This window comes from Anguilla anguilla, chromosome 10 (assembly GCF_013347855.1).
Source record: "Anguilla anguilla isolate fAngAng1 chromosome 10, fAngAng1.pri, whole genome shotgun sequence".
Taxonomy (NCBI): domain Eukaryota; kingdom Metazoa; phylum Chordata; class Actinopteri; order Anguilliformes; family Anguillidae; genus Anguilla; species Anguilla anguilla.
Window position 1 is genome coordinate 7404838 of NC_049210.1, and position 27782 is coordinate 7432619.

Consider the following 27782-nt stretch of genomic DNA (forward strand, 5'->3'; position numbering starts at 1 on the left):
ATGCAATTTAAGTCACTCCGGAAAAAAATGTCTGCTAAATGACATAATAAAATAAAAACTAAACTAAAGAAATAAGTATAGGTTCATTCAAGCACAGCTCTGGAATATCTACGTTTTTGTATTTCAAAGTGTCAATGTGTAAATAAAAAAACAGGCAAATACAACTAACCCCAACCCTAAATTTGTTCTTTTAAATGTTAGATATGATACCTCACATGACCCCTGAACCTCCAGCTTGCTTCTCTTTTTTTCTACAAGCGATTCAATCAAACGATTTGTCCGACTCTTTGCATTCTCCCATGTGTATTGTTCAAACACTGCATTTTCGCAATGATTCGTTTGTTTACATCAAGTACAAGGCATACCGTAATGTTTTTAGGTAAGAGATTTGTGAATGTTCCGTAGCTTTCTACGTATCATTACGGTAAAACTGTATCATTTTTTCTTTCAAAAATTGTCCTCACGGTAATTTCATTGGATGTTTTTAAGACACGTGATACACAATGTCGCATTCAATTCGTCCATTTGTATGAAATGAGGTCCTTCAAAGATGGACGTTTCACCTCATGCGAGTTCTTTATTCTCGCATGACAAAAAAGTAGTACCTCAATGTATGTATATATTTATCCTCAGTTGAAAAGCCAAACAATAAAAGAGGTCTAAATTTGAACAATTTTAACATACGCCTTGTGTGTATCGTAAATGTCTGCTACGTGTTTATGTTTAATTTATGGTTTAGGTCGCGGATGGATATTTGAACCCCTTGGCACTGCATAGCAGCAACTCAGACGTGGAGCGTAGTTTGAATTTTTTGTAATGGTTTGTTGACAACTTCAATCCCTACTATAATTTTCCAAATACACATGTATTTAACTTCAGTGTAACACATAGCTTTTATTTCCGCATTTTACGATAGGCATTTTAAAGGTAAGGTTTTTGTTATGAAATGACTTGAGTTAGTTTTTCGACATTGTGGTGTGCTAAAGTTATCCAGTCAAACTGGACCTCGCACTAACGTCTGGCCAAGACGTTAGTTTTCACGTAGCTAGCTAGCAAGCAAGCTAAGTTTTCCGACTACAAATAGCCATCTATCTTGCCATATACCTGTTAGCTAAATGTAGCTAGCAAGGTGTCTAGTCATTGCTAAATAGGTTTAAGGTTTTTGTAGCTAGCTGACATTAACACCAACTAAGAAATTAGTCTGCCTTTGATATTCAAATGACTGCAGGCAAGGTTAGCTGCTCTAGCTGTCCAACTGTCTTTCGACTCACAGCATACTGTTTGCTTGCTAAGTTTGTTAGTCTGGCTAAATTGGATTGCGAACTGTGTAGTTACATTTCGCAAACTTTAATGAATGTAATCGTTAACGTTACTTGCTTGCACTAGCCAAGTATCAAGTTAACGTTACATGCTAACGAGAGCGTGCCTTGCACTTGCAGCTCCCAGTTTGTCGTCTTGCAGGTAGTTTATGTAGTTACCTAACGCCAACGGTAAGAAAAACGCGTTAACATTACCATGCTGTAGTGGTCTTAGATAGTGGCTAATTGTCTAAATGAATGAGGAGATGCGTGTACTTTTACATGGGCCTCATGAAACGTGCACGTTCTACACTAACATTAGCTGCATGCTGGTTTAGCAATGTAGCTTTGCTTACCACCTTTTTGAAGTAGCTACCGTTGCTACCATTATAGCCACAACTAACTTCGCTCATTGTCATAGACCCGTTAATGGTGGTAAGAACGGCTAGTGTGGGCAGTTATCTAGCTATAAGATGATAAGATTGCCTTTCATTTACTACTTGGTGTCACACGTTTGGGGGTTTTGCTGATCAGATCGGCTTTGCGTTGTAGGTGGTGAGATGGCCAGCACGGAGCCCAACGTTGACATTGATAAGGAGGAACCGAAGTGGAACGCCGAAGACTGTGATGGCCCGGCTTTCGGTTCACCTCCCGCCCCCCTGTGCAATAAGCCGTTGGACTTCTCCCAGGTCACCCCCTCTCAGCTGGGGATCTCGACACAGAGCTTTGTCCCTTCGTCCCTGGGCAAAGGTGAGACCCCTGGCAGCTTTCATCAAGGTGGTAGTCTTGCCCATCTAGATTCTAGACGTCAAAATATGCTTATAGTAATACTGCTGCTTTTCTTTTCTTCCTGTTGCGTGATTAGTTGCTTGGTCTCTGTGGTCTAAATCTATCCCTAATTAAAGGTGACGAAAGAAAATCTGCAGTAATACTGGCTTCAGGGTCCATATTTGAGTATGCCCTTGCCTGAATAGTCCACACTGGCTGTTTGTGTTAGCGTGTTGTCATGCCTGTTAGTTTTTCTAATATGCACAGCATTCATGTTTCTTTTGTGTGTGCTCTCATTATTTTATGCAGTGACTGAAGGAATGTTGTATTTTCATGTGCTGTTAATTTGTAGAATGGTGAGTGAATGGTGTGTGTGTGCCCTGTCCAGAGTGTATTCCTGCCTCTCGCCCAGTGCATGCTGGGATAGGCTCCAGCTCCCCCGGTGAACCTGACCTGACTTAGCGGGTATAGATGATGGATGGATGGATGGATGTTGTTTTATATGGTTGCCTTTAGATGTTGAGCTGCTCCCTTCCTCTCTTCCAGATAAGTCTCGTCTGACACAGCTGAAAGCGAGGCGGAGGTCCACGGTTGGAGCAAGGGGCTCTCCGGAAACCAACTCTCTGATTCGATACATAGCCCAGCAGAGACAGAAAACTCCGCCCAGCACCCCACAGGTAACACACACACACACACACACTCACAGTACTCTTTTTTTTTTTTTTTTTTGAAGTGTTTTTATTGGATGTAGTGAATGGCATCGGACTGTAGAATTGGGTTGTGTTCGCAATGACAGAAATGCATTATGCTGAAAGAGTGTTTTGAACATCCAGATTTCTTCCATAGTGCTGTTACTAATTGTTACCATTTATGTACAGTGTGTGTAGTACCTATATCACCCACCTCAAAGCAAGCCAGGTCATTAGAATCTTTTGTATTAAATATGTATTCATCTCAATTACATTTTTTCAATTTTATTTATTTGAGAGAACTGTCACAAAGATGCTTTACAGAGTAACATATTTAAGATAAACCGTCACAAAAAACCCTCTGGCCCAATGCGAAAACACACTAAAACTCCGGAATATGAATTCGCCATTTAGCCTGCATGAAGTGCCTCGTCTGCCCCACGTCGGTGCAAACCGGACTAAGACGCATCCTTGGACGAGAGCACATGCTTGTCTGAGCTCTCCAGAATCAATAACGGTGCTTACGGCAGCGAGTGCTGACAAATACCAACTGGCCGTTCCAGATAGGAGGAGAGAAAAAGCAAACGGGGAGAGGGGGATGCATTTAAACAGAAAAAAAAATAAATAAAAACGATGCCTCTCTTCACAGCCCGTGCAAGCCAGCCCCTTGCTCTCACGCGGGTTCTCCTCTCTGAAGCAGAAGATGGCCTCCTTCCAGAACCTTCTGGAGGTGGAGGAGAATCAGGGGCCAGCAGAAGAGAGAGAAGCTGGTGAGAGCTGAGAGATTCCATCTGTCACTGAGCCCCAGGGTGAAGAGTGTTAGTTAAATTATATGTGTCCTGCCTGCAAATGGAAAAAAAGAAAAAAAAAAAAGAAGTTTAATCGAGGACCGTTATGCGATGTGTACTTCTGTTTAAGTTTCTCCCTGTCAATTTTGCCACACAAAATTTAATTTGGTTAAATTACTGCTGATATTCCTGGGTAAGAAACAGTTGGTGACTGTGTTTTTCAACAAGCGGGCTTTCTTCCAAGGCTCCAGAGGGACGTTTGGGCAGCTGTTGAGTGTGTGTTTGTGTGTGCGTGCGTGCGTGTGTGTGTGTGTGTGCGTGCATGTGCGTGCGTGTGTGTCTGTTTCAGATGGGCGCACCTCTGTGGGTGGGAAGGAGAACAGGGGTCCTCAAGGAGGCCCACGCCCTGCGGCACCCCCCTCCTCCAAGAAGCGCCGAATGAGTCCCTTCCGAGAGATCGTCATGGAGACCAGAGAGGCCACGCCCTCTGCGGACATCCTCTCTCCTCTGTTCGCACCTGGCTGTCCTGAACAGGTAACAGGAAGTGCAGAAAAACCTGTGAGTTACAGGCCGCAGAAACAGAGGCTCGTGTTTGGAAAGCTTTCCCCCAGGCTCGCTGGACACTTCTCAGGAGTGTGTCATGTCCGTCCAATGAAACGCCACAGGGAAATTTGCATGTTTAATGGCTGAAGGGTTTGGGCTCCATGTGCTCAGTTGAGAACTACCTCCGGGCTTTCTTCATCTTGGCAGGATGCAGATGGAAGCTTATTTTGTGCTCGCAAATGTTTATCATTATAAAAACACATGAGTAACCTATGGAGAACTTTTTGTTCCATTTGCTTCTTAATTTTTTTGAAAATCAGCAGGTTTATTGTTTTAGTTTATATTTTTTGCCAATTGGGCAGAAATGGCAAGCCGTTGCTTGTTAGCTAACCAGCGAGTTGTCTTGCTGTTTATCTGTACTTATTCCAACAGTGTCTGAGTCCTTAGTAAATGTCTCCTGTGCATCTAGGATGGCAGCCAGGAGCTCTAATTTGCCAGCGTATGTCTAGCTCGCCATCTCTAGCTTCTTGTATTATCCTTGTGACTATTATACTAGTACACATGATGTACCATGTCCAGGATTGTGTCCACCCTCGTCTCCCCCCCGTAGTCTGCACACACAGTAGATTTGATAGAGGTGATGCAGGTGGAGGTGATGCAGGTGTGGTCTGTACAGGTGGAGGCCAGACAGGCGTGTTCTGTACAGGAGGAGCTGAGACAGGTGTGCTCTGAACAGACGGAGGAGCTGCAGGTGGAGCTCAGACAGGTGTGCTCTGAACAGGAGGAGGAGCTGCAGGTGGAGCTCAGACAGGTGTGCTCTGAACAGGTGGAGGAGCTGCAGGTGGAGCTGAGACAGGTGTGCTCTGAACAGGAGGAGGAGCTGCAGGTGGAGCTCAGACAGGTGTGCTCTGAACAGGTGGAGGAGCTGCAGGTGGAGCTGAGACAGGTGTGCTCTGAGGAGCCCAGGTACACTGAGCTGACCAGCTGTGAGATGGAGGAGGCCGTGTGCTGCTCCCCACGTCAGTCACCCGTGCCGTGGAGCTGGGACCATGACGACGCCCCCTTCACCTCGACGCACGGCCCTCCTACAGAGGCCAGGAGGGTAAGAGGAACCCTGCTTTTCAATCTTCATATCTTATTAGGGCGGGGGTTGGTATAGGGGTTTGAGTGTCAGCTTCCCTATGGACTGTGCCACACGGTCTCTCCCTCTTTATTAATTATATATATATATTCAATTAATGATAAACGGAGGATGGGATACATTCTGTGAAGATGTCAGTATTCAACACAAGTGTTGCTGTGCATGTGTCACCGGTGGGAGGGAAAGCAGGGGAAAGTAAACACATTCGTGGCGTGTCTCCTTCTCCTGGCAGCATGTTAAAAATGTCTGCTTATTTTCCTCAAGTCTCCATTTAAATGTAACGCGTTCCGTCACACAGGCCTAAATGTCAGCTATAATTGAAAGTCATTGCTGCAACGTTGGTGATTTAAAAAAAAATATATAGATTTTTGTTTTTGTGCTACTGTGCCTTATGATTGCCTTTTTTGAACATCTTTGTTTAATTTCCTTCACTGCCAAATTGGGCTATGAGCTTTGGGCTATGTTACTGAGATGCATCACTGGACAACTCTGTTGAATTTCAAAACCAAGATTTAAAAAATGTATTTTATTTTTCTCCATCGACACTGCGGCTGTTCTAAAATGCGGCATCTCCAGCATTTTAAAATGTCTTCAGAAGACTTCATTCTGTGTTTTTATTTATTTATTTTTCGAGATCCCTTTTTTCACCCCCTTTTTCTACAAGTTTGGAATACCCAATCGTGCTCGCTTTGTGATTTTCGCTGCAGCCTCTGTTGTCAGTTTGGGAGGGCTGTAGACAGGCGTGTGCTCTCCTCAAGCGAGTGATATCTCTGTTGTTGTTATCGCGCTGCGGTCGGGGGTCGGGGGGGGGGGGTGTGGGGGGGGGGTTTAATCCTGGCCCACTGAAACCCTCCTGTTCCTGGGCGACAGTAACTCCAGTCTCAGGGCCACACAGGGCCCTACAGGGGCCACAGTCAGCACTGGCATAGGCGGAACCGGATTCGTGAATTAGAACAGTGCTTTAGCAGGATGAGTCCTCCAACAGCCCATGATTCCTTGCTTCGGTGGCAGCAGCTATGCATGGAATCTAAGTGAACGGTTTGCAGGTTTTTTTTTTTTTGTTTGTTTGGTATTTTTTATTGATTTATTTTTTTTGCCAACCGCAGACTCCGCTCACAGAACCTCTGAGCCCCTGCATGCTGCTAAATCTGGGCCCTGCGGACACGGGTTCGAATGAGTCACCGTTTCCCCTAACTGCACACCCAACAGGTGAGACTGCTGTCAGCTTAGTTTATCAGGCTTTCTAGCGCGGTGCTCAGTGAAGGATCTGGAATAGCACCTGTACTGTATTAGTTCTGTTAGAATACTAGTCGTGGTGCTGCACATTGGTGGTGGTGGAGAACATGATGAAATGCAATCCGTTATTTTTATGACTCATACAAGCCTGTTACTGCACACTATGGGGCTTCTTCCTGGGGACCAAGTTCATTTAAAAGGTTGTGCATAGGGGCTGAGCATTCTTGATGTATTATGAGCAATATTTGAATAAGATCTTTCTGAGTAGCAATAACGTGGATGGTTTTTATGTGCATTGCTGCCACTAGTAAAAATAGCCTGTGTGTACAATGCTTTCATACAGTACGGTCTGAGCTTTGTAGAAACAGGGTATGGAAATGATTCAGACTCTTTTGAATGACAAATAAAGGGATCATCTAAAGGTAAAAAGAACTACATTCCTGGCAAGGTTAAATTTACAATCCTAAAAAAGAACATGAAATAATAGAAAAAAGTTCAAAAGAAAATGAAATTCTAAGCAAGTCTGAAATAACTTGTCTTAAAAGGATTTTTACTTTGGGAAGTGGAGGTGAATGGAATCGGAGGTGAATAGCGGGTGAATTGTCTTTGTTGATGCTTACAGAGGAGGGGCCGGACTGCGCGGCGAACTCTGCGCGGCCCAAGAAGAAGCGGGTGCATTTCGGGGTGCCCCTGTCCCCCGAGTTCTTCGACAAGAGGCTGCCCCCCAGCACGCCCCTGCAGAAGGGGGGCACGCCGGCCCACCCGTCGGCCTCCGGGGGGCGCTCCGGGCTCCGCTCGCTGCTCAAGACCCCCCAGAAGTCCGCCCTCTCCCTCCCCCAGCCCGACTTCGGCAGCCCCTCCCTCTCCGGGCCCTCGTCGCCGCCCCCGTCGGTTCGCCACGGTGATGAGGAGGAGCAAGGGCAGGTCGGTTCTTCCTCACGTTCCTCGAAAATCCACAAGAATCCTCGAGTCCTTCAAAGATTCTGGGGAAACGGCTGGGTTTCTCTCTCGTCTTTTGAAGAACACATTTGCATAGAGGGAAGTGCATCCATCTTTGCTGCTGTCTCAGCAGCGTGTCACTGGCTGTCAGGTCTTTATGTATCGGTGTGCTGACGATGCTCGCTAATTGGACAGCTCCAAGCTAGCTGTCCTGCAGTGAGCTTCTGTAGTCTAGGGACGCATCAAAGCCAGATTCAGTTGAAGGGATCAGCTCAGATTTTCATTTAGTTAAAGGGATAGTTCACATTTTCAGGTTTTTTTTTTTTCCCCAAATGGTTATTACAGTTTTTGTGTGTAATGAGGCATATTGTAAATGCTTACTTTAGGTACTGTTTATTAGCCAACCTGCTGGCTGATTTGAGGGCGTTTAGGAGTTTGTGGTCTAAAGCAAGAGAATACACTCCAAGTAACTGCAAAGCTGCTTGCACAGTGACTTTGTTTGCAGAGGCTGCACACACGAACACAACTTTATAGCCTTTTATTGACGATTATAAACCCAAAGCTGAATTATTGTGTTTGTGCTGCGGATACTTTTTTTCCTTGAGCGCAGTGGTCTGAGGTTACGACCATAAGAAATGCTTCAAAACAAAAAGCGAGTATAAAGGTAATTTACTGGAGTGCTCTCGGGCACTTCTGCACGCGCGGGCTGCTTTGGAGCCATTTCCAAGTGTATTTTCCGGCTTTAGACCATAAACCCCCTAATACCCCTAATACCAGCCATTGTAAAGCCAGCTGGTCTTCTGAAAATTCTGTGAACGCCCAAAATGTCCCCCGTGGCACACAAACGTCGTCCGGGCCAGCGGAAATCGGACACTAAAACCGAAGCGGCATCAAAAAGCCCAGAGCTAAATGTCACTTTTTAAATAATCTCCCTTTTTTTGTGTGTAGAGACTTTATTGGAGTTGTTTCATGTAATTTGAACTGCGTGGACAGGGACACGAGCCAGAACAATGCACATAGCAAAATAATTGAAGCGTGAGGGTGATTGCACCGTTGTGTGTTCAGACGTACACTGCTGAACCACGAGTAAACATTATAATAGTGAATAATATCTGATTGAAGAAAAGCAAAATAAATTTGTGTTGACACGGGTGACAATCTGTGTGGATGAGAACGGTGCGGTCATGCAACCCGATGGCGGCGCCAGGTAATGATTAGGGAGGTTGCGGGTTTGACTCACAAGCGGGGCATTGCCGTTGTCGCCTGGAGCAAGGCGCTCAAACGTAAATGTTTTTTTTAAAGTATCGGGCTGCATAAACGGGGGTGGGATCTGCAGCTGTGTGCAGTCAGAGTGCCTTTGGGAAAAGGGTGCCTAAGCTCGTGAAGCTGGCGAACGCGCCGTAAAGCCTCGGCCTAAACGAGCCCTTTTACAGGTTAACGGAGCCGAACGCCGGCCGTCTCGTCTGCGCCCCGGCGCTTCCACGGCCTCGCGGAAAGAAGCTCTGCCGGCGGCCTGCTCGTGTTGAGTCAGGACCGCGCGGCGGCGGAGAAAAGGTGATTAAAACGAGTGCGGTCCCGTGTTATTACTCGGCGCGGCGGCTGACAGTGGTCATAACCGCGCGGACGTTTGACACGCAGGAGTTAAGTGCGGACGCTCGCTCGCCAAAAGCTGAGCGGCGCCGTCGTCTCTGACGGAAACAAGTCCAGGACCCGTAATAATACTCTATCGCTGTCGCAATAATGGCGTTCTGCCGTTCCGTCGCAGAAGTGCCGGGGTGATCTTACGACGCGGGGGAAGAAATGTCATTCCCATCTCGTTTTGTCACGGAGCGGAGCGGTGTCGTACGGCGTGCGTTGTTAGCGGTTTTGGCGGTGCTGCGCGGGTGTAGCGTCAGGTAGCGCGCCGGGCTCAGTGTCGCTCAGCCCGTCCGCCGTCAGGAGGTCCGCCGTCAGGAGGTCCGCCGTCAGGAGGTCCGCTGGCTTTAACGGCGGCTCGGCGCCTGATTGGTCCGCTAAAGCGCTTGATCACACTCTTCTGCTCACCTCGCCTGCTTCCTCAGGGTCAGGACCGCTCGCCGATCTTTAAGGTGAAAACAAAACAAACCACCGCCCCCCCCTCCCCCCGAGCAGGGAATATCGCCGCCCGAGCGTGTCATAGCCTGCCCCCCCCCCCCCCCCCCCGTTCGGCTCGCTCCGAGTCGGGGATCCAGTTCTGACTGGGGGGACAGCTGTGGCTGCCGCATTTTGGGGCGATGCCCGGTTGGCTGTGGAGTGGAGTTGGGTTGGGTGGGGGGGGTTCATTTAGCGCACCCCCTCATTACATTGTTGAGTTGAGTCTATTCATCAGTATTGTGCCTGCTGTCTGTCTTTCTGTCTGTCTGTCTCACTGACTGACTGACTGAAATGCTATGCTGTTGTCTAAAAATGGCTGTTGCTGCAAATGACCTTAAAAACATGGCCGACTGTTCCGAATGTGAGGGGGGGGGGGGGGTGTGGGGTGCTGTCTAGCGACTTCTGTTTTTTAAACATTGAGCTATTTAAACACACCACCTGTTATTTGTGTTTTATGTACCAATCGTCTGCTTATGCAAAGCTCGTATAATACTGAACCCCGTGCATATGCAGTCAAAGCTGTTTTTTTCTCTCCGTTTGCTTGTTTTTACACATAACAGGGATGGCGGGGTTCATAAGGTTCTGGCGATGGCGGGGGTTGGGGGGGAGGGGGGGGGGGGGGTTCAGATTTAATTGCTCGGAAAATAATGGGCCCCATCCAAAAATTACCAAGAAGGAGGTCAGCCTTTTAAAAATAGCGACAGCGCCCGTAAAATGCGGACCAGATGGCGAGGCTGACATCGGCGGGCCCGCGGAGGATTGATAATGATTGCGATGGCAGAAGCGCCGCTCCGCCAGGCGGCAGACGGGGAGCGCGCGCCGCCGCTAACGCTCTCGTGGCTCTGGGGGTCAAAGGTCGAAAAGCGTCGCGTCTGACGGTTGCAGCCTCGGCGCAACAGAACAGCAAACGGCGCCCGTTTGGACAAACGCTTCCTGAGCCGCTCTGAGCTCCCTGAAGGAGCCCGAATGGCGGAGAGAGCGACGCGGTAGAGCGTGTTTCAAACGCGCCTGTCTCCTCTGTGCCCTCAGCTCGCTGTTCCTGCTCCTGACTCTGTGGAGGAAGAGGAGGAGGAGGAAGAGGCCTTGGGTTCACGCGAGGACGCCGGTGAGCTTCGGTGTTTTTGTGGGAGACGGGGGGGCCGTTGTTTTCGGGTGTCGGGGTGGAAGCGGGGCAGCTGTGAGCTCACCTCAGAGGCCCCCTGTGTCCCGTCTCGCCCCGCAGCCTGCAGCCCAGATGTGGCCCCGGTCCGGCGCCAAGCTCGCTCACCCGACGCCACCCCCGTCCCGCCACCCACGCCCTCTGGAGAGGCGGAGACAGGTGCTGCTCCCTCCCTCACCTGCTCCCTCACTCCGTCTCCTTCCTTTCTTCGTCTCTGTCCCAAACTTCCCCTCTCTAGTCCTCTGCTCTGCTCTCTCTCTCTCTCTCTCGCCCTGTCTGTACGGGTTAAATGCACTGGTGGTGTCAAAGGCATTTCAATGCAGTCCAATTCAGGAACTGAACTTCGCTTAATTGAATAAGTCTCATAGAAACTTCCATTTTTTTTGTTGCTATTCATGGTTATGAGATGAATTAATTTCCTGAATTGTCTGAATTGGAGTGAAATTGATCCTCCCAGCCCTAACGTGACATGGCTGCTTTGGTGAAGCCTCGGAGCGAATCGGTAAAGAGGAGGTTTGTCTGCCGTAGGAGAAGAGCTGAAGACGGAGCTCGCCCCCGCCCCCAGCCCCGCCCCCGGGCCGCCCGTCAGCGCAGCCCGCCCGGGTCGGCCTCGCGGCAGGAAGAGGAAGGTGAGGGGGGGGGGTCCCGCCGTGCTGCCCTGCGGGGGGGAAGGGGGGAGGTGGGGGGGGTCTTCATTTACTATGCGCCCTGTTTGCAGGCCTCTGTGTAGGTCAGAGCTATGAATGTTTGATCGGCTGTCTCACCCCCGCCTCTCCGCCCCCCCCCGCCCCCCCGCAGCAGGCGGAGGGAACGGACGCCGCGGCCGGGAGGAGGCCGAGCCGCAGCGCCGCCGTCGCCGCCTCCGGCAAGATGAAGACGAAGGTCAGTGTTTCCGTGACTCCCGTTACCGCCCGGCTGATGTTGGGACCAGCTCACCATGGCAACCATCTCTCAGCATTTCAGGGCAGGAGGGTAGAGCGTTCTGGCAACGGGTGGTTTTTGCCTCCCCCCCCCCCCCCCCCTTTGAGGGGGCTGAATTTAGTGCGTGGAGTGCGTAAGCGTTCCCCTGGCACCGGCACACGCCCTCGTGTCTTTCTCGCCCGGCGGGGCCGCGGGGGCGGGGCCAGCTGTGCCGTTCCTTTGAGGTGTGGCACCGTTGTCGGCGTGCTGAAATGCGTCGTGATTGCCCTCCTCGCCGTGTTTGCCGTCGCCTGGTTTCCAGCGGCGTTAATTAGAGCCCGGCCGGCGGCAGATCCTCTCCGTGCGATAGGCACGCTCGCGTGAGGCCAAGCCCGGGTTAGACGCGCCCTTTAACTGCTTCTGATCTGCGCCATTAAGCAAGAATGCAAAGTAACCACGCTGACGAAAATGTGTTACGCTTGCAACCCTGTACAGTTCTTGGCTTGTAATTTGCAATGGGTGGGGGGGTGGGGTGGGGGGGGGGCAAACGAAACCCCCGTTGCTAACCGCAGCCTTCTGTCGCTAAGGGAAACGGAACACTGGAGGAGCGTACCGAACAATATGCTGTTGTAGTATCAACTGTAAATTCCCCTACAAGTATTCCGCCATGAACACCATTAGAATGTATTGGTGCAATATCAAATGAGATTGTGTAGCACACTTTATTCTGATTGGTGACTGACTACAATTTAAACTGCTTGCAAAGTGCCTCAGGTAACAGCGTTATCGGTTCGGATGACATGAGCGGCGACGCGTTGCTAGCAACAAAAGTTTCAACAAGGAGGCGGGCGGCCATGTTTTTCCAGACTCAACGTCTTGAGTGTAGATTTCTTCAGTCGGGCTCCTCCGTACTTCTCCCCTTTTTATGAAGTCTCCCAGGCTGCTGCGCTGACATGATTTCTCAGTGATGTTTCATATTAAAATCCTTTCTTTTAATATTTTATGGTGAAACAAAGCGAAAGCCGGCTTCGCGGGGATCTCAAATTGACATTTCGCAGGGATGAGGAGTTTCTTTTGTGCATTATAACAAGCAGCGGGGATGTCAGCGTGCGCCGGGCGCAGCCAGCTCCGATATGGATCATTTTTAAAAAGCCTATTAACCGACAGACGACATCGCCGAGGCAACACCCGTCGGGCCTTTCCACCGCCGCCCGCCCGCCCACGGCCCGGCTCCTCCTGATAATTCCACTTCCTGTGACGAGGCGTTTAATTCTTACGTCTGAAACCCGCTCTCTCTCCGTTCATCGCTAAATGAGAGAGCCAATATGCTCTCTTACAGATGTATTTCAAAAACGGGGGTTTGCAGAAGTCCTATTTGTGGTTATTTTGGGGGGTGAAAGGATATTATTAATTATGGGGAGGATTTTGTGTAAACACCAGCCGCTGGGAAGTGAGGCAGGCTAGCTGGTGCTCTTTATGATCTGACTTCGCATTCTTTTTTCTGACTTTATATATCTCATTCAGTCCCATTAACTTGGATGCCTGTAGTCTAGGTCAATCATTGCTCGTTGGCAAACATGCTATAATTGTCCCTCCTCTCCATCTCCCTCTCGCCCTCTCGCCCTCTCTCCACAGTAAGCATTCATATTGCAAGCTCTCTAGTAGCTCCTCTGCACCTGTTACATTAAAATTTAATGCAGCCCTTTCACTGGGTTGAGCTCTCAATTGTTTGGATTTTGCCAAATATAAACAAAGATTAACATGCCTATATAAAGCCCCGTTGAACGGATTGTGCTTGGCCCGGTCCTTGGGTGAAGTGCATATCCGAGTGCTCTATTATTTAGTAGTTTTAGAGAGTTTTGTGCAAACTTATGAACGGCTGTTTTTTTTCAGTTACCAAGAATCCGATCTACTTATCTTTTCCACGAATCAAATCTGGTCAACTGTCTCTTCAGTCTGTTCAGTTTTCCCAGTACATTTGTCTTCAGTGAGAGTTATGTGTAATTCTGCATTTGTATTGGACTTGTTAAGTAGGCCTGCTGTTGTCATGCGAACCTATTGGGAGGGAAAAATTGACATTGACAATTTAATGTGGAACATCTTCAGTTTTATACCCACCATTCTGGCTTTTACGCCGCTTCCTAAAGAGGATCCACTGCATTTGGTCCCTGAGAAATGAACAATCCCGCTGAGCAGCTCTGAGAAACGCTGCGAAGGTCGATTTTTTTCAAGAGGTGCTTTTTGTCCAGTCTCGAAAGGGGAAGTGGAACTGCTGACGATCGGCAGCAAGGCACAAACCCGCGCTCGCAAAATCGAATCGTCGTTCCGGCATATTTTGAAGGGGGAGGGGAACACAACAGTGTTCTATTCTGTGCATTTTGTTGCATTCTGTTTTTGGATTTGACGTCTGAATTGTGCAGCCCCTTGTGGATGGGAAAAGAAAACTCAACGCAGTCTTGCTGGAGTCTCAGATATGTGGCCTGTGTCCTAATTTTGCTGGATGAAGCCCCATTTCCCATTTGAGACCATCAGGAAACATAGCTTTTACCCCCAGACTGAAGTGCCCTGTGTAGGTGCTATGAATGCACTATGTATGTGCTATGAATGCACTCTGTATGTGCTATGAATGCACTATGTATGTGCTATGAATGCACTATGTATGTGCTATGAATGCACTCTGTATGTGCTATGAATGCACTATGTATGTGCTATGAATGCACTATGTATGTGCTATGAATGCACTCTGTATATGCACGCAATGCGTGCGCTATATAGGTGCTATGCATGCGCTATGTAGGTGCTATGCATGCACTATGTAGGTGCTATGCATGCACTATGTAGGTGCTATGCATGCACTATGTAGGTGCTATGCATGCACTATGTAGGTGCTATGCATGCACTATGTAGGTGCTATGCATGCACTATGTAGGTGCTATGCATGCACTATGTAGGTGCTATGCATGCGCTATGTAGGTGCTATGCATGCGCTATGTAGGTGCTATGCATGCACTATGTAGGTGCTATGCATGCGCTATGAAGCCACTGTGTAACCAGCACACTGAAACCCAGGGCGGCCGAGGCGATGGCGTAGGAGACGTCATCGCGTAGCCGTGGGGCGCAGACGATCTTGGGGGGCGTCTCTGCGTCTGTTTTTGTTTTTGCCAGCAGTTTTTTTTTTCTTCCTGTCGTCTCGCTCACGCGTCAACATCGTCTCGAGAGGCCCCGACCGAACGCGTCTCTCCCCCGAAAGGACACGCCTCCTCCCCCCCCCCCCCCCCCCCCCCCCCCGTCTCCTCATCACGCACGCCGCCGTACCTCACGGGGAACCCCCGAGCGAAGATGTTAAAAAAAGAAAGCGCGCGAACTTTTTTGGGGGAGTTGATCCGAGCGAGGGGGGGATAGATGTCACAGAGGATGGATCCATTGTCTGATCGAATCACTATCCCTGTGATAATTTAGCCCGGTTTGCCACACTGTGTACATGCACTGTGTGGAGTTTTCGCTCGCGACTAGACGCAGTTTTTCCTGTCATAGTTAATGAATATTATACTCGCGGCTTGGAGGTGGCAGATTACACGCTAAGGGTTAAAGGTCACTTGCACCTTGGAGCATGGCATTGTGGGGGATGGAAGGTGTGAAGTCACGCAGCTAACAGCTCATTGTTATGAGCGATGTCTTACGGCTTGGCTTTTTCCAGCTGTCACTTATTTCGGCAATTTTATAATGAAGAGTCTTTGTAATAAAATGTTCATAATGAATACCGTCGAAGGGGTGTTTTGCACGACCACCGCAAGGGACCGATTCTTTTATTTCGTTTTGCGAACGGACTCAGGGACCGATTCCTTTGTTTCGTTTTGCAAACGGGCTCGGGGGCCGATTCCTTTATTTCGCTTTGCAAACGGGCCTCGTTCGCGAACCAGCTCAACCCCGGTCGCGGATGATTTGTTTCAAATTTTATCTCGAGCCGGAGACTTACTCCAAACCGAGAGTCACCGGAGTGCCTCTAAATCTCGCGGCGAGCCGCGGCTTGCAAATTAGCGCGCTATTCATTTAGCCTGTTTATACTCCTCCCTCTGACGGATGGGGGGTCAGGAATGAGCCGCTGGCAGCACCAGCAAGGCGCTGGAGAAAGGGCTCCCACAGTCCAGAGCTATCGCTGAGCCTTCTTTACCAGGTACCTGAGGGTTTTGCAATGACAACGTCATGTGAAATGCACAAGCCTGGTCTGTTCAAATATCCCAGCCACCTATAAATCCTGACGGTGTATTTTCTTGCCTGGTGCCATTTTGGAGGTGGAGAGGTTGAAGGGTGGGAGGATTTTGGGGAGGGGGAGGGGGGGGGGGGGTGTAACGGACTTTGTGGAAGACCCTTCACACCGCTGCTGCGGTTGCTCTCCTCTCTCTCCTACGGGAACTGAAACAGCGAAGATGTGCTGGGGCCTGTGGACGGGCTTTGTGTTCTCCTGCAGGGCTTTAACTCGAATGCTGGCGTAACGCTAGATGATGACGACGAAAGCGCGGATCGGGGCGGGGCCGGGGGGGGGGTGTGAAGGAGAAGCCGTGCTCTCCTCTGTCGAGCGGCATCTGTGGAGTCTACGCCGTAAAGCTCGGTAAAGCCCGCGGTCACCATTCGTACCCGAGACTGACGCCGCAAACGAGCCCTAAATCCCGCCCCGCTCGCTTCCAAAACCCCCCCGTATTGCGAAATGTAACGATGTCGCCATGACGGTCGAATTGCGAAATAATCATCCTGAATTCCCGAAATCTGGCGAAGGGCGCCAGCTCGTTTTCCCGAGCGTGCACAAACTGAGGCTGAATGAAAGTGCGGGCGATCTGCGCTGTCCTTGCTCTTACCCTTGGTCGCCTGTGTTTTTTTTTTTCCCGGGACTGAAGTGTAGGCCTACATCTCGTAATTTGAGTGACCTAGCTCCTTAGCAAAATGGTCGACTGCCAGCATGTAGATCACTGTAGACCAAGGTCCTCTTGCGTAATATTAAAGGTGAATTGTTTTTATTTGGGAACCCGTTTGTTATCTTGGTAATGGAGGACTGGAGGAGCACCGTAGTTTGCTAAACAAAAAACTGCAACAGGTGTTTGGCCATGGTGAACATTCCTGTTGCAAGCCATCTTGATGTAATCCTCAACTTTCATTCTAAAGTAATCATTGTAAGAATCCTTGTTAATGGAACTGGAAAAAGTAAATATGGCAGCAAGAAAATATGAACATTCATTGTGCAAAAAAAACAAAAAAAAAAAACTCTTTCCCCTGCTGTTTTGTGTAATTTACGAAGCGAACGGTATCTTCTGGAAGATGGTAGTTTATTCTTTTTGTGGGTAAACGGCAATTAAGTTTACAGCCCTGGCCGAGTGCGTCCATTGTTGCCGTGCCGTTCGAAGACCTCTGTCGCCCCCTTGTGGCGACGGTTAGGACGCAGCGCTCCGCGGTCGAGTCGGCAGGAAGGGGACGGTGCATCCGCGAGCCTTCGGATGGCGCCGCAGCCAACCCGGGACGGGCTTTCGACAGCTGCCCTCCCGGAGGCGAGCCCAGCAGACGCGCCGGGCTGGCGGTGAATGCTAATGCGCTCCCATTCGCCGAGGCCTCGCGCCGACGATCGCTGCTGCTCAGGCGGCTCTTCGCCGCTCGCTTTATTGCACCGCCGAGGAGACGCGCTCTCCCCATGATTCCCGAATTTAAATGACGGATGCTCCCCCGGCAGACGCCACGGCTCTTCAGCCGCTTCCACACGGATGCCGTTTATTTGTTTTTATATTACACCCCCTGTTCCCTCCCTCCCCTCCCAGTTTGGGAACGCCGGGTGGTTTTGGTAGCTCCCTGCCGTCGCGGCAGCGGCCCGTGTCCTTTCGCTCGCTCTCCCAACGCCGGCTGCCAGCGCTGTTCTCGCCCCGCGCCACACCGGCTGAGGGGGGGGGGGGGAGAGGGGGGTGGCGGTGGAGTACTACAGGCACCTAGGCGACTGCTTCTGCTGACCTCGACCGCGCCTCCTGACCTCGGCCGCGGCAGCTTGACCTCCATCACACCCGCCGGTCTCTCCCAGGCTACTGCTCCTCCAACCGAATCCCTCCCTCCTTGGAGGATGCAGCAGCAGCAGCAGCAGCAGCAGTGATGCTGCAGTCAGCAGTTAACCGGCCTGCTGTCAGCCGGCCAGGGCTGGACACCAGACCCGCTAGCCGAGCCGCGGCGGGCCGTAAAAAAACCCCGGGCCCCCCGGCAGGACTCTCCGCCGCACCGCACCGGATATAACAAAACTATTTATAACCGTAAAGCTTTTATAGAGCGCTGCTCGGGCCAGGCCTTCAAAGGGCTTTAAAGAGACACGACGCGCAGTTACTAAAACGCCTCTGCAGGCCTGCTGGGAGAGAGGTGCATCGTGGGCCGGCGTTTCCACCAGCCGGGGGGGGGGGTTAAGCCCTAAAAACGTGGGTCCCCCTTAATGACGAGGAGCGCGCACTGCCACGCCCAGGGGGTGCTTCACTGTCCCTTCAGACAGAATCTGGGCTGCGCCACTGCTTTTAAGGAACATAGGCTGAAATGTAAAATGATTGCTACCTCCACGGTTTCCTTCTGTTCTGTGGAGCTGCTAAAATATGGAGAAGTGATCTAGGGGCAGCTGTGGCTAAACTGCAGACAGGTGGTGCGCTTCTGTGGAGACCCGTTGCAGTGGCTTTTTATTTTTGTGTTTTTCTTAATTCGTTAAATGTTTTACGGTTGGTGAAAAGGGAAAATAATTGGATTTATAAAGCGGGTTATTTCAATCCTGGATTGGCTGAGACCACGTTCTACGGAGATTGTAAATCCAGTGCAGTAACCGTGAATCAAGCAGCCTGTTCGTAAACAGTGTCATTCCATGCATGATCCGTTGGTTACAAATAAAAATAAATAGCGTTGTGTGGTCAGTTTATTGTTCCTGTATGTTGGTACCGTTTTATAAAAGCGATACGGCACCCGAGACCGTGCTGTATCGCGAATACAGTCACAGCTACAGGGGGATACGTCACTCCCCTTTGTGTCCTGCCTGACAGCACCTCTGTACCCGTGCCTGTATTCACCATACAGCATGGCCTTGGTTGCAGTTAAGCATGTCATTTTTCAGTGGGAGTCCTGCAGATCTGCTGCTTGCGGGATGAAAGAAATGAATTAAACCTGTCAGGTTTCAGGTCACAAATATGTGATTAGAATATTCTTAACTGAACATTCCAATGCTGATGCAACAATCGCTACTGATAATTGAAAGAACACTGACTTTGAATTTTTAAAAACATTTTATGAAATCCTACTCTTCAGAGGGTTATAGATAAAGTCAGATTTATTTGGTTCTTTGTATGGAATAATTTTTTACTGCACTGGGCTTTTAAAGAAGGTATCGTCATTGCATAATGGGTGCTGTATGCATTTCATGAAGCATGTTATATGCATTTCATTAAGCATGTTATATGCCTTGCGTAAAGCATGTTATGTGAGTTTAACAACTTGGGGCGTTAGTATCATTACATCCTACAAACGTCTGGCAGTGCACTTATGAATGATCCATCTATGCAAGGTAAGGTTTCATTACAGTCCATATAAGACGTTATGGTTCTTATGTTTTGTATTATCCAGTTTTGTCGAGCTAATGCGAGTCGAATTGCCAGGTAATTTTTTAATTTTTATTTTTTTTTTTAACTTCCGTGCTATTAAATAAATTGTACAGCCGAACAAGTACCTTGGGTTATTGCACAAAACGTTTGATATTCAAATGGGTTTTCATTACATTTTTAATTTAGCGCCTTTCACCTCCCGTTTAATTACAACGCGAGGCTTCCAGGCTGCCTGCATGGTTTGGCCAATTTCACACCCCTGTGACCAAGGGCACTTAGAGGCTTTTCACCACACGCCAGTTTGAAAAGAGGAAAATAAATAAATAAATAAATAAATAAAAATAAAATCAAGCGCAAATGAGCTTGCACGGGAAGCCCAGCTCCTGTGAGCGCCAGCGCATTAGCAACAGGCTCCTCTTCCCCCCTGAGATTAATTTTTTACTCTCTCTTTCTCTCTTTCCTTTTTCTTTTTTTTTCTTTTTTAAACCGGAGAAGCGCTCCAGTGGTATCCTTGAGAAATAAGACGCGGCGTTAGCGGGGAGGTTCGCTGCTCTGGGAATCTGCAGATGGCTGCCGTAAGTCTGCTAATGCGAAGCAGGCCTCGGGGATGGCGGGGGGGGGGGGGGGCGGGGGGGGGGGGGACTCGGGGATTTAATGGAACTTTGCGCCTCCGCGGCGCGCCGAAGGGGAACGGCGGCGTCTCTCCTCGCGGGACGGCTTCCCCACTTCAGCAGCTGGCTGCGGCAGGTTGTGCCTGTCACACACTTCGGCTCGGCAACCGAAACCCGACTGCGAAGGACATGGGAGCGCGGCGTGCTGACGCTTTGTGGTTTTGTTTCACTGCCCGGTTCAGACCAAAGATCTGCGATTTGAGACGCTGCAACCAGCGCCTTTTTTGCAACGTTGTAGAACTTCCCACCTGCGATTAGACTAGTTTAATCTCCTGCAACAGCAAGCGATCGGACCTTCTGAGACGGGCAGCTAACACTGCTGCAGCACCTCTCTGCAGCATCCTGAAACGCTTCTGTCACATCGTGAATCTCTGGTCTGAACTGGGCTTTGAAGGACGGCTGACGGTCTGCCTGGGATGACCGTACAGAAGGTGCCGTGGCTGGGAATCGAACCCCCGCCCGCACGGGGGATTCGTGTGGAGGTTCAGAGTCTCCCAAGCACGCCGTATTCTAATGCATCAAAAGCGCTTAATGTGTGCAGTAGCACGTAGCCGTTCTGTTATGGTGAAGAATGTTTTCCAGAGAGCGAGTAGTGGAAATGTAGATTTGTGATGTTCTGTGACACTGGATAGCGATCAGTTGCTAATGTTTTTTTCAGCTACGCACACACGCACGCACACATACCTCAGTACTGACACACACGCACACACACACACACACACACACACAGTCACCGCACTGGAACACCATGCGTGTTCCTGAGCAGTGGTTCGCAGCGGCAGGAGGAACAGAGTAATTCACAGAGTGAGATGTGCACACATCAGCTGTCTCTGTCTCCTCCTGGACTCTGCCATACTGCTGCAGGTGGCAGTCTTTTTCACCCCACACTACAACACTGGGCTCTGTCTGACGTGTGATTGGCTGGCTGACGGCCAATAAGAGCTGTGTGAGTGGAGCTGTGAAAGGGTTGACTGGCGTATCTGAGGCACATAGCTGCAGGGTGTATATTATAGTTTATTTTCAGTGTGTGCCTGTGTGTGTGAATCAGTACTGAGGTGTGTGTGTATTTCAGTACTTAGGTGTGTGTGTATATATCAATACTGAGGTGTTTGTGTGTGTGTATGTGTGTGTATATATATATATATATCGGTACTGAGGTATGTGTGTGTATATATCAGTAACTGATGTATGTCTGTATGTGTGTGTGTATCTGTATATATCAGTGCTGATGTATGTGTGTATCTGTATATATCAGTGCTGATGTGTGTGTGTGTGTGTATCTGTATATATCAGTACTGATGTATGTGTGTGTGTGTATGTGTGTGTGTGTGTATATGTATCGGTGCTGATGTATGTGTGTGTGTGTGTGTGTGTGTGTGTATCAGTGCTGATGTGTGTGTGTGTGTATAACGGTTCTGATGTATGTGTGTGTGTGTGTGTGTGTGTGTATCAGTGCTGATGTGTGTGTGTGTGTGTCGGTTCTGATGTGTGTGTGTTGCTGCAGGGCTCTGCAGGTAAGCGGGGCTGGGGCAGTAAGGCAGTGGACCGCTCTCTGTATGGGAAGAGAGACTACGCCTCCAAGAACCCGGTGCTGAGCCCCATCACTGAGAGCCTGCCCTGCGCCAGCCGCTCCCCCACCCCCCTGCGCCACGGAGCTGCAGAGCAGCTGCCAGGTACCGCCCCCTACGGGCCCGTCCTCTCACTGCGGTACACACTGACGCTACCGCTAATACTGCAGCTATTGCTCCAGTACACACCAGTACACACCGCCCCTACCGCTCATACTGCCGCTCTGTAACTCCAATACACACAGTACTGCTCGCGCTGCAGCTATTGCTCCAATACACACCAACACTACCGCACACAGAGGTACACACTGACCTTACCGCACACATTGCTGCTCGGTAACTCCAATACACACCGACACTACCGCACATGCGGCTACTGTGTTACACCAACATACATTGACACATCCACAAACACACTGCCGCTCTGTCACACCAACACACACTGACACAACCACACACACCAGTGCACACCGACACAGCCACACGCACCAGTGCACACTGACACAGCCACACACACCAGTGCACACCGACACAGCCACACGCACCAGTGCACACTGACACAGCCACACACACCAGTACACACTGACACAACCACACACACCAGTGCACACCGACACAGCCACACGCACCAGTGCACACTGACACAGCCACACACACCAGTACACACCGACACAACCACACACACCAGTGCACACCGACACAGCCACACACACCAGTGCACACCGACACAACCACACACACCAGTGCACACCGACACAACCACACACACCAGTGCACACCGACACAGCCACACACACCAGTGCACACCGACACAACCACACACACCAGTGCACACCGACACAGCCACACACACCAGTGCACACCGACACAGCCACACGCACCAGTGCACACTGACACAGCCACACACACCAGTGCACACCGACACAGCCACACACACCAGTGCACACCGACACAACCACGCACACCAGTGCACACCGACACAGCCACACACACCGGCTCACTGGCTCTCTCGTACAGTCAGTGGGACTCACAGGTGTTTAACTGCAGCATGTTCATCTTCCGCAGAGGACTGCAGAGAGACTCGCAATCCCAGCATTCCCCTGGCGCAGACGGGCCCCAGCGGCCCCGTGGCTGGCCTGGTCACGGCCGCGGGCCTATGGCGCAGCCGTTTCGGGGTCCCCGCCCGGGACCAAGCGCCAAACGATCGCCCTGACGACCACGAGGCCACAAACGATCGCCCTGACGACCACGAGGCCTCAGACGATCGCCCTGACGACCACGAGGCCTCAAACGATCGCCCTGGTGACCACGAGGCCTCAAACGATCGCCCTGACGACCACAAGGCCGAAGAGGACGCTGGATGCTCGGCGGACGACCCCTCAGACTGCGCAGCTGAAGCAGCGAGCACTGCGAGCGTGCTGTCACAGGAGCGGCGGGGGCGTCGGCTGGGCAGGCCCCGGGGGGGCAGGGGGGGTAGAGGGAAGGGCAGGAGGGAGCCCGCGCTCAGCGACCGAAACTGCGACGACCAAACCCTCCCCGCGGTGGAGCCGGAGCTGCCCGTCTGCAGTCCCGCCGGGCACGACCGTTTCCCGGGTGACCGTTTCCCGGGTGACCGTTTCCCGGGTGACCGTCAGGAGAGCGACAGCGGCGGTCTGAAGGTGGAGGAAGAGCGCCACGGCGACGGGCACGGAGCGGGCGACAGCGTCACCTCCGAGCCGGACGCTGGGGGCGGAGCTCCGGAGCCTGTCAGCGGAGGGGGTCGGAGGTCAAGCGGGAGCCGGCGCAGCGGGGCTAAGGGCAGGCCCAAGGGTCGCAGGAGCTCCCTCTACCGGCCCCCGCCCCTCACAGAGGAGGACGAGGAGGCGCAGAGCCCCCAGACGCTCCCCCTCCCAGGAGGGGAGCAAAGTGAGGGAGAGGGAGCGGTGAGAGGAGGCGAGGGCGGGGAGATCTCCGACACAGCGACGGAGAGAAAGGGGGAGGAGGGGAGTGGGGAAACGGGCGGGGACGGAATCGGGCCGCCCGCAGTCCCCCCCACAGACGGGGCGGATGGGGCGGCAGTGGCCCCGCCCCCCTGGCAGCAGGCGGAGTTCTGCATCGAGGACGTCCTGCAGGCCCCGCCCAGGGGGGGGCGGCGCTCCGTGAGGCGGAGCCTGAGGAACCAGAGCCTGCAGGACCCCTCGGCCACCGGGTTGGCCTGGGTGCCCAGCTCCTCCCCCACCGACCGCAGACCCGCGCGGAGGCGGACCCGGGGACGCCGTAGCTCCGCCCACGCCCCGCCCACTCTCCCCGAGGACGCCTCCCCCCCCGAGGCACGCTGTTAAAAACTAAAGCTACAGCGGCTCGTTTTTTTAAAAGACCACAGTTCTGCTCTCTGGTAAATAAATTTCAAACAAACAAAAAAAACCCCACTTGACTGTTGCAGTTTTTCAGCACGAGTGCCACGGCAACGGACGCTCTGTGGCGGGAGGGAGTTTGTCGCGCGGACTGTGAGTCAGAGCTGAAGTGATGGATAACAGTCTCTGGCAGAGTGTGCTTGTTTCGCGTCCATGAAATCGGATCTGCGTGGGGAGGGGGGTTGTGGGGGGGGGGGGGGGTGGGGGGGGAACTGCTTTGTTTTGTCCAAAAGGCACTTGAAACAGCTGCCGTGATTTAGCAGTTAGCAGAGGCTCAGTAGCCCTTATTGCAAGTGCACGGGTTGGCTAACGTGGGCGTAGTGAATGACATAAGCCTATCAAATGGTTTTAAATGAGCATTAAACGATTTGGCTTATCAGCGACTGAAAAAATGCAGCCGGTTTTCAATCCTCTCACGAACAGCGCTAGCAGACAGATGTGTTTGATTAACCTGCTTCAGTGGTAAATAATGTTTTTGGGGAAATCATTTGAGTCATAAAATGTTATTCTATCCAGAAGGCTTGTCCCTGTCTAGTGAAGTCTCTTAGGCACTACTGAAGTTCTCTCTCTAGTGTACACAGTCCCCGCCCACCCCCCCCGCCCTCCCCAGAAGTTATTTGAGGCCATGACTGGAGACCTCTCAGTCGTTACTTGCCAGAACTGTAAAATTAGAGTTGACCACGCTGCTGGACGTGGGAGCGCTGAACTCAGACGTGTGTGGACCAGGTGAGGACTGTTCAGGCCAGTAGGTTCACCCTTCAGTTCAGATTTTACATTTTTTCTGCTCTAAAATGTTTGGTTTTATTTTGTCAGCGGTCTTTGTTTAGGTTTTGATCACGGCCATCCCAAAGAGCACAATCGTGGTGGTGTGTCTCCATCTGGTGGAGACGGTGAGATTGCATGGGCTGCATCAAAATCTCCCTGTGATTTTCTGTTTTTTTTTTTTGTCTCCCCCTTGAGGTGACATTGTCCCCCTCTTCCCCAGTTGAAAGTTTTGTTTTTATTGGTTTTTTTGTTTGTTAGTTTTTTTTAAATTATGAAATGTTCTGAAGCCATTTTCATTTTCACACTGGACTGCTGGCTGTAGTTGGTTGGGTGGGTTAATTTATGTATATCAGCGTTACTTGATATTTTAATTGGAATGTGTCCTACATACAAATACATCATCGTCTCTTTCTATTGAACTTTAAAAGTGCGTCCTGGTTTTCTTTTGTTGTGGCTGTGCTTCTCCGTGGTGAATTTTTGTCATTGTGAGTCGTATTGCAGTATCTTCTCACAAGTGTGAGTGTTTTCACTGTGTGTGTCAGGGTGTGAACCCCCTCCTTTCCCCCCCGCCACCTCCCCAACAGACGGGCACAGCGAAGACGGCTTAGCTCAAGAACAATAGGGTCCTTTGACCAAGACGACGCCCCCAAGACATGTGGCCTCCTGTCACCGTGGCAACCCCCCATGGGATAGAAGGCTAGCTGACAGCTGGAGGGAGAAGAGTTTTTGTGTGTGTGTGTGTGCGTGCGTGCGTATGTGTGTGCGCGTGTGTGTGTGTGTGTGTGTGTGTAAAGGCCGGGGTCCAGTTCTTTCTGTTGTGGTTCTCTGTGTCACTGGCTGCCCCCCCCCCCCCGTCTGCACCGCACGCATCGTCCCGCACACTCCCCAGCTGTCCCCGAGTCTGTTAATCTGACACACCACACGGTCCCCAAGACCTACGGACATGGACATGGGGGTAGCAGAACTACCGTCAATTTCGTCTACAGGGCCAGCAGGAGACTCACACACCTGCAAACTAATGTACCACAGACCTATTTTTATTCTATTAAAAAAATTTTAATTTTTTTTAAAAACCTCAATGTGCACAAGATGAAGTTCTGACGCTGGGAGGCCACGGATATTTAAAAAAATGTCATTTAAAAACAGAAAATGTATCTGCCTTCAAACGCAGGGATTCCCTTTCAGAGAAACTTCGGTATAAAATGGTGGAACTTGTCTCGCGGAATATTAAATGGGGTGTAGATCTGCTGTTTTTTAAAAAAAATAAAAATGTATTAACTTCAAAGTGAGTCTTTTTTGGTGTGTTTGGTAGAGTTCTTGGCCAGGAAGGTGAAACTTGCAGCCGTACATTTTGAAATGGACCTCGCAGTCAGGGCTTGAAACCCCCCCCCCCCCCCGCCGTCAGGGCTCGGGGGGGGGGGGGCCCCCACGGTCCCTGCTCGCACTTCCTGTCGCTCCCCAGGGGCCAATCAGGGTGACCTTTTCCCATTTCTCCTGCCCTCTGACATCACCACACATACTGTAACGCCTAAAGAGAAAGTGTGTTGGAGGCGGAGCTACGCTTATTTCTCTCATATGATCCTGGCCAGGCTCACCCTTGACTGCTGATTGTGACCATGGACCTGGGGTGGGGGTTGGTATCTATTATTGCAGAATTGGGGGGGCATTGTTTAATTGAGGGGGGGGGGGGGGGGCTCCTTTCCAATATTTTACCATCTTCTCTTGGCCCTTATCCGGTGACATGGCACCGGAACCTTCCCCATTTTTCCCTTATATGTGCAGTCCTGACCATGGCAGCTCAGAACTGCGCTCGATCGCTGCGGTCCGTGCGAAGCGGCCTGCAGTCGTGCCTGCTGTGGGGACGCGGGAAACGGGCCGAGCGGTCACACAGCTGGTGGGTGAAGCGCTCCGCCTCGTCCACAGGCTGCTTCTCATTTTTTCATGGTGGTGGGGTGGTGGGGTGGGGGGGGGGGTGGTTGAGCAGCCTTATCTATTATTAATGTGTAAGGCAGCGTCATTCTGCCTCCGCACAGCATGCGTGTGACGAGCGGGTGGTGGTGGGGGGGGGGGGGGGGGGGGGGGGGGGCGGGTGGGTGTAAAGAGGCCAGGGCGATGGTTCCAACCGGGGTGGGGGGGGGGGGGGGGGTGATAATTGTGCTGATGTGTTCCTATGTGAAATGCCAAAGAGTAGCATTAGCCAGCCAGCCAGTGAACCTGTACAGTGAACTAGCCCTGACCCTGATGGCGGTGTTTACTTGCGCATTGGAGCTCGTGACGCGGCTCGCCGCGTATGCCGGCGGGATCGAGGGCCGGCGGCGCCCCGCCCGTTTAGAGGGAGCGGCGGATTAATCTCCCGCCGTTACCGTTGAGCGACGGTAGCGCCATCCCGCCAGCGATCGCTCGCGTCATAAAGAGCACACGGCTCTTAAAATACGACATTAATGAGCGCCATTATAAACGCTGGCCTGCCTTGTTTTTCTTTTTATTTTTTTGCCTGGTTAGACATTAGGATTGGGGTGGGGGGTGGGGGGGGGGGCAGGTGGGGTGGTTGAGGATGTGAAATAAAAACAAAATTAGGAAAGCAGGAGCAAATGGAGTGCCTATCTGCTCGTCCCGTGTGGTTCATTGACCGTTTAACACTCGCCGGCCAATAAGGGCGAGTATGAAATTTCCCGTCACGAATAATCAGCCGGTCTGCGCTTCTGCGATCATCGCTGACCTTGCGAGGTTTTTATCGCGCGCCGCCGCTGGAAGGAAGCGGAGTGTTCCGGCACTTTCACGCACGTCCGTCTCTTAAGAGTCGGGGAAACGTTCGTAGGATAATGCGCAGAACCTCGATTAGTGAACGCAGGGACTCCAGGCTTGTAGACGAGCATTCGTGTCTCTCTGGTTTTGCAGTAACTCAGGTGGGGGGGGGGGGGTGCAGTAAAATGCTAGTGTAACACTGTTGGCGTGTGTTATAACCATTTCCCCCGGTGGCAGACACTGCTTTTATTATTATTTTTAAAAGGATTTAGACCTTTGATGGTTTAATTTAGAAGGAAATCCCTAAACCAACTGTAGGCATGTTACAGGGCGATGGTTCCCAGCCCTTTTAAGCCGTGACCTACTTAATGAGCGAACGCTGTCTGTGACCCCTGACCTTATTAAACTGCAGCCTTAATGTTTTCAAGATTGAGATTTTTAAAAACTATGCGCGTGTCAAAACAACTGTGTG

General features: G+C 51.0%; 1 protein-coding gene and 1 long non-coding RNA gene across 2 annotated transcripts; both read left to right on the plus strand.

The window, feature by feature from the left end:
- The first annotated feature begins 584 nt into the window (after positions 1-584).
- cdca2 (cell division cycle associated 2) lies at positions 585-23993 on the plus strand. The gene is made up of 16 exons (XM_035379279.1): positions 585-611; positions 740-927; positions 1851-2048; positions 2613-2743; positions 3405-3525; positions 3893-4077; positions 4763-4844; positions 4875-5188; positions 6334-6436; positions 7086-7387; positions 10544-10619; positions 10737-10832; positions 11202-11302; positions 11472-11555; positions 21344-21512; positions 22473-23993. Exons 3-16 carry the CDS (start codon positions 1859-1861, stop codon positions 23726-23728), a joined length of 3210 nt encoding a protein of 1069 aa, XP_035235170.1. The 5' UTR covers positions 585-611; positions 740-927; positions 1851-1858; the 3' UTR covers positions 23729-23993.
- Positions 10543-11242, plus strand: LOC118237183. The gene is made up of 3 exons (XR_004767129.1): positions 10543-10619; positions 10737-10832; positions 11202-11242. It is a non-coding gene; the product is annotated as an uncharacterized LOC118237183 (long non-coding RNA).
- Positions 23994-27782: the final 3789 nt, after the last annotated feature.